The sequence below is a fragment of the Musa acuminata genome, chromosome BXJ1-7 (assembly GCF_036884655.1).
Source record: "Musa acuminata AAA Group cultivar baxijiao chromosome BXJ1-7, Cavendish_Baxijiao_AAA, whole genome shotgun sequence".
Lineage (NCBI taxonomy): Eukaryota > Viridiplantae > Streptophyta > Magnoliopsida > Zingiberales > Musaceae > Musa > Musa acuminata.
The window spans coordinates 27,786,197-27,792,901 of record NC_088333.1 but is presented as its reverse complement, the minus strand read 5'-3'; the positions used below and the strand labels follow the sequence as shown (position 1 = coordinate 27,792,901).

The 6,705-nt window shown below is 37.2% G+C and overlaps 1 protein-coding gene across 3 annotated transcripts; it reads right to left on the bottom strand.

Annotated features, from left to right (window-relative positions):
- Positions 1-286: 286 nt before the first annotated feature.
- On the bottom strand, positions 287-5,968 carry LOC135678999 (uncharacterized). Of its 3 annotated transcripts, none has more exons than XM_065192320.1 (6): positions 5,845-5,968; positions 4,693-5,027; positions 3,515-3,965; positions 2,797-3,092; positions 907-1,248; positions 287-638 (listed from the first exon to the last, which is right to left on the bottom strand). In XM_065192320.1, exons 2-5 carry the CDS (start codon positions 5,002-5,004, stop codon positions 925-927), a joined length of 1,383 nt encoding a protein of 460 aa, XP_065048392.1. In that variant the 5' UTR covers positions 5,005-5,027; positions 5,845-5,968; the 3' UTR covers positions 287-638; positions 907-924. The 3 variants fall into 3 exon arrangements, with proteins under 3 accessions (XP_065048392.1, XP_065048393.1, XP_065048394.1); XM_065192321.1 differs by having other exon boundaries at positions 4,693-5,042; positions 5,845-5,967; XM_065192322.1 differs by lacking the exon at positions 5,845-5,968 and adding an exon at positions 5,676-5,821.
- Positions 5,969-6,705: the final 737 nt, after the last annotated feature.

The following is a 6,705-nucleotide window of genomic DNA, read 5'->3' as shown; positions in this document are numbered from 1 at the left end:
CAATGTAATTGTGCAAAAAACAATGCATAAACTGCTTGGTGGTAACTCAACAGCAACCTGGACTAAGACGCTCCAAAAAGATCAACTTTGCAACAGTTGGAAACAATACTGAGCTTAGATGATACCAAGGGAATGATACTAGCATGTGTTTGTTTATATTTGCCTGAAACAACTGCCTCAGCACGGCAAGAACTCAACCCTTCATGGTATTACATAACTTCGTTTCAGCATAACTTTCTCCCTATTAGAACCATAAGAATTTACCAACTCAGTTGCTCAACATGCATAAAAAACAAGCTTCTTGTCAAAGCAGCTCACATGTCAAACAAACTACATCTAACCAAAATATCTAATTTGGAATTTTTGTAGTTCCAGTTGGAATACGAGACTGGATGTCCAAAAGAGTATCTACAAAAACAAGCCTACCAGCAAGATACATTTCTAAATCATGCCAATGAGATGAACCTTCCAATCCACAGCAAATGAATTTCTTTACATATCTGAAACGTGTGCCGCTTAGTGTTGCAGATACAGTCAGATTCTTGAACAATGGATCCTAAAACCTCAACAACATAAGAGATTGGATGGTTACCATGGAACCAGCAAACTTTTTGAACTTGAATTCCCTTACATGCAACCTGAAATTTTGGGCTAGAAAGAATTAGGGCACAAGAAATGTCGGATACCTGTCAATTTTGCATGCACTTACATCTAAAGAAATCTTTCCAGATTAAAAGCATGACAATATTATGAGCCCTGCACACCTACCTCAAACCACAAACGATCTACACTATCCTCATCCTTTGTAAACTGACTGACTAAAGCGTTATGCGAAAACTAATGATAAAGCACGATACTTACTTCCATTCCTACTTTGAAACAGACAAATAAAAAACATCAACTCACCACCACATTCAATACTGATTAATATCGACCATATGCATTCCCAAAATCTTCATGCCTTTGATGCTGAAATTCACTATATGCATCATGTGGCCTTGGAGCTGAAAAGTTCTCGCCAGCGTATTGGTATATATTTGTGGAATCCATTGGTAAACCAGACCCAACATATTGCATATTCCTGGCAGACTGATCATACTCTGGTAGAGATGGCTGGTTAAAGACAGTTTGGCATGCTTGTTGCCGTCTTCGGACATCAAGTTGAAGAAATTCTTCCCACTGCTTGATGTGCATACCCCTCATAATAGCCAGCTTCTTCGTGTGATCCTCTCTCAGCTGTCTTACACACTGCATTCACCCCAAGAATGTATGATGTCAGTTACTTGCAGGTCATTATGTGAAAAGTTTTAGCTTCCATATGATCATCCCATGAAACAGATCTATATCCTGCTGATTAACCTCAAGTATGAAGTGATTAAGAAAGCTAGTCCAAAACAATAAAGTGATTATTATCTGTGGCTGTGTATCTGAAGATTCTAAAAGAAAAATGTAAGAAAGACATATCAATTGTGACATCCAATTGAAGAAAGTAATTTCACAACAATGGCTAAGAATCTCATACAACTAATCTTCAAGAGCAGATGCTGAGTTATAGTTACAATTTCAGACAAGAGCAATAGTTGACTGAATTTTATTTCTAGGGAGCAAGAATACAAAAGGCAATATAAAGGAAAAAAGAGAATAAAAACTCCAATCCACCAGCTAATCATTTTGTTGATATTATAGAGACACAGACACGATGCTCATGGTCATAATTACTGCTTGAACTTTTGAAAATTCCATATAGCAGCTGTGGTGTCTCAGGGTGATTATACAGCACATCACCACTGACCACTATATCAAGAAACATCTTTTTACCAATCAAGAGCACCCTCTTTGACCACCACCTCTGCACAACAGATGACACCTCTGCGGTACTTATGAAATACACAACATTGGCATATACAAATGCAGCCAAGCAATAAAATATTGAAATTAGGATTTGTTTTTAGTTTTTTTACATTAGTCCTACTTATTCCAAGAACATGTTGCAACCCTTAAAGCAATATATGAATGAGAAACATATGATATTCTTTTTCCCATAGTTTTACTCCTTCAAAGAATACGCCTTATCCATAGCTGACTTCCACATACAATAATTCAAAATGAATGATTTATCCTAGCCTCATATATGGATGTTGAGATCCTTTGCACTTCATCCTGTTAGAATTTAGTGAGAAGCAAGGATGTAAAATTACAGCATTGCCTAGATCCCATCTTCAAAAAACATGGGTTCACATCGTTAGAAGGGTCAACAGATTGTTATGATCAAATAATTACCACCATATACACAAGCATTGGTGCAAACAGTTCAGAGGTTGTTCACAGAGATAGAGACCGAACATACATAGTTTTAGATATACAGTGCAACTGAAACTGGACATTAGGAGAACAACCAGTAACAAGTGCATAATATTCACAAATGAAGTGGAACAAAGCACACACCTCACCAGGAGGAAGAAAATGTTGGCCTGAAGGTCTTGGCTATTTACAGACCAAGATTCACAGGGGCAATCATGCAACTGAGTCAAGTAGGAATTGTGAATAAAGACTACAAATAACTATAGTGGCATTGCCAAGGTAAACTAATAACATGAATCTAACCATCCATGAACAATGCAAAATTGAAGCTAAAGGAGCACTCAAGCTCACGTGTTCAGGAGCAATATTTTATTTAATAAATGACAAAAATAAGCAAAGTGCTTAAGTCCCAATGATCTTCTCTTAGAGATTAACATAATGAACACCAAAGTATTTCTGAACAGATGCATAGTTAATAATATAGTTAGCTTGTACCTGACGATGCTTGTAGTTCTCGTCATCCTCTTCTTGATCATGTAACTTTCCCAGTTCCATCAACTCCTTCTTAAATTCCATTTCAAGTTCTTCCAAAGATTGGGGGTAACTAGGAAAGTTAACCTTACACTCAGAGTGGGAATCTGATCTCAATCTTGCCACATCCCAGTTGTTATCATGCATTCCAGTATAATGATCGTGTCCATCATATGATTTATACGCATCGCGACCAAATGCTGTGCGGAGAGGAGATTTTGAACGAGTTGCATGGCCTTTTCCTCCATCATTAGCATAAGCTTCATGAAATGAAGAACATGTAAACGAATTTGGACTACCAAATCAGATGTCTAAGGTAAATTGATATTTTAATTAGGGAATACATTATGTATAGAGAAGGAACAACACTAGAAAGATGCAGCAATTACAAGCAAGTCAAACCAAAAAAGTCTGGTTATTCTTTCAGTATACCTATTTGCATTCAATAAATCAGTCTGACCCAGAACCACGCAGAAAATCACTTCATAATCGAACACATAAATCTTGAACTTACCTCTTGCTGCAAAAGGACAAATAGAAAATCACTTCATAGTAGACCAAATAGGATAAATGTTATATATAATCATCAGACTTAAAAGATAACTAGCACAGAGAACATTATAAACACTTTCAAGTTCCACAACTCATCAATTGACAGCAGAAGTCTCATTTAACATCCTACCTCGTGGAGAACCCCTAGACATTCTACTCGACTCTTGACGAACATGATTGTCAGCAGGCCTTTCCTGATTGAAGCCCCTGCTTGGGAGGCGTGACGTGTTTCTTGGACTAGAATGAGACCTCTGAGATTCAGAACGCCTTACATGAGAACCCTTGGGACTTCCATCAGGTGATCTAGAGTCATTTCTGTTTGAACTACTAGGGCTTCTCTTTCTATCCTTTCCATCCTGAATCACTTTATGCACAGCATCTACACCTTTTGTCAAAACTAATCTATCTTTTCCACTGACAATCAGAAATTTCTCATCCATTTTTATCCTACATCCAACATCCTTCTCGATTTGATTTATCACCTTCTCAGAAAAAAGGGCTCTCACATTCTTGTCTCTTGCTGGAACTCTTTCGAAAAAATCAGCAGATTTACGATTTGCTCCGAGAGTAGATGGACATCCCTACAACAGACAAAACAGACAAGCAGAGGGTTTAGGCGAGGATATACAAAATAATGTGAAGGTGATAGCAGGCTCCGACTCTAAAATATGAAAAGCACATGCACCAGGCAATGGTCTCTCAACCTTATGAAGCTGTACCACCACATGCAAAATAATTGAAAGTTCCAATCACAAAGTTTAATATCCATCAGACACCACAAAAATTTGTCATTTTTATGGGATAATAAAAAAATGAATTTCTAACAACATGCCCACAGAAAAAGAAAGCTCCTATGTTTTCCTTTCACCAAATCATACAATCTGAACCGGTCCCAAACATTTATTTCCTTTATTGCTATTCTAATGAGAAAAATACACTTAGCAAAAGAGCTAACACAGAGAAGTACCTCTTTTCTTTACCATAGTCATGTTATATATGTTAGCTCAATTAGTTCTCATAACATTCTGCCCCGTAAAAGTGACGATACAATACTATAAAGATGTTGCAATAAGCCAGCGAGCTACAGTTATCTAGCGACTGTTTCAACAGAGAATCCAAAAATGTATTTGGCTGTTTTTCAAAAAGATTTCTTGTTTTTTTCATAGCATATTCCAGTGAACTCAATCTGCAAACTAAGTGAAGAATTAAAAGACAAAAAGAGAAAACTTATACGACAAGAAAGCAGTTTCATTCCTTACAGCCTTATGGTGCACTGCAAATGCTTCGAAGGGCAAGTGTGCATAATACCTGGGTGAAATGTCCCGACTCTCTGCAAATCTTGCATATCATCTCTTCTTCTTTTCTTTTCTTCCAGTTCCTTTCAGTCGCCTTGGCTTTAGCCTCCCACACCTTGGCCTCTCTACTCGTGAAATCGGTTGGTACAGCGTTAGGATCTCGAGGCTCATCTTCCTCATCAGACTGACTACCAGAAAGCGGCCTCTTGCTTGTATCTCCTTTTGGGGTGGTAGTCTCAGCTGATTGCAGAGGACCAGTATATTCCTTTCCATAAATTTCGTTAAAGAGTTCATCGTCAATATCAGGGCTCGGTTGTCTAGCCATTTCGACAAGACAGCAAACTATGCCTGCATCCCAAACAACTGAAATTAAATTTAAAATTATCAAAAGCCACTTATCACCTTTAGAAGTTGTTCAGTTTGATGATGGACCTATATGACTATTTCATTCTCACAACAACGAAGGGAACCTCGAGAAATTGACAAACTATGGTAGAGAAAATACTTTACATAACAAATATAATAAAATAAGAGACTATGTTTTAAAAATTAATAATAAAAAAATGTGTTCTTTCCTTAAGCTTTTAAATATCAAGCGCATTACACGTAACACAAACAGTACATATTGCTGGGACTTCAATTCGAACATACGCTTCCATCTCACCAATCAAAGTCTAGCATGTTTATGAGCAGTAAGCACTGTCAATATTAAGATTTTAAGATATCAGAAAATCATCCAGCATCAAAGGTAACAACCGCGGCACAATATTTTCTTTCGGGGTAAGCTGGCAAATGCAGATATTAAGAAAGCAAGTTAAAACATAAAAAAAGAGGTTTTCTTGAACAACCATATTAAGCTTGGGCATGAGTGGACAGATTGGTAACTGTGGAGCTATTGATAGGTCACGAAATGGTGCAGACTATCTTTCAAACATCTGAATGGGAATAGTGTTTGATGACAAGAGAAACCAAAAAAAGAAGATTTTGACACATAACCTCCAACATATCATCTTTCACGATAGGTTTCATCAACAACAAAGCTCCAGAGGTGCTCCTCCAGGTAAACTCACGAGAACTTAGAATAACAAAGAGAGAGAACAACATCGATAGAAAAATGAGATCCAAATAGAAAGAGACGGGCAAAAGGGAAGCGAATCGAACCGACCTTATCCTTTGGAGGACAAGCGAGTCAACTCTCCAAACCGCGAGCTCGGCAACCTGATTCCCGGTCGCTGAAATGAAGGGGGAGAAGAGACAAATCGAAAACCCTAGGCCTTGGGGCTTCTCTCTGCCCTTCTAGCGGTCATCTTAAAAAGATCCGTATTGGTAGACTTCGGATAGAATGGACTGATCGTAACCGTCCATTTCATCAATGGACGGTCAAGATCTTTCTTACGGATTGGTCATTCAGAGCCATTATTGCGATCCAATAAGCCCGGCCTGTTAGTGAAATGGAGGCCCGGTCTACATATATAAAATTAATGGTATTTTCGCAAATAAGGTGAAGTGACTCCCACTACGTATCTATATATATTTTATATGTATATTAGCTCCTACATGACCTAATTATTTGATAACGTATAATTAAAACCTTTCTTTACTAACGGTTGATTGATAGATTAATCATGGAGATATGTTGTACCTGTAGTAATGAGAATGTTAGGGGATCTCGGTCCTAATCACATGCATGTATCTGAATAATCACATGCTTTTTAAGAATCAAATGCTTGAGACATGTATCTGAAGTGAAACACGCATTTCACATGTTCTTCTTCCTTTGTCATCTAATTTTATCTTATTATTATGATGCTTATTGCTAAATCCAACACTTGTACCGATTCTATAAAAAAAAAATATAATAAAAATAAACTTATATTATCAATTCATTCGTCAATTATACGAGCACTCAAAATATATTTAAATATAAATTTTGGTGTAGTCAGTTATCACGTTAGTCTTACGCAATAAAAGGTCCCCGGTTCGCATATGCCGTTTTCGTTAATAATCTTAATCACATAAATAGAAG

Bases quoted from the DNA above. Each gene is read 5' to 3' on its own strand.
- LOC135678999 (XM_065192320.1), bottom strand. From the start codon at position 5,004: ATGGCTAGACAACCGAGCCCTGATATTGACGATGAACTCTTTAACGAA. The intron at 3,966-4,692 runs GTATTATGCACA...TGTCTGTTGTAG, and splicing joins AGTCGGGACATTTCACCCAG to GGATGTCCATCTACTCTCGG. The intron at 3,093-3,514 runs GTAGGATGTTAA...CATTTCATGAAG, and splicing joins GTCTAGGGGTTCTCCACGAG to CTTATGCTAATGATGGAGGA.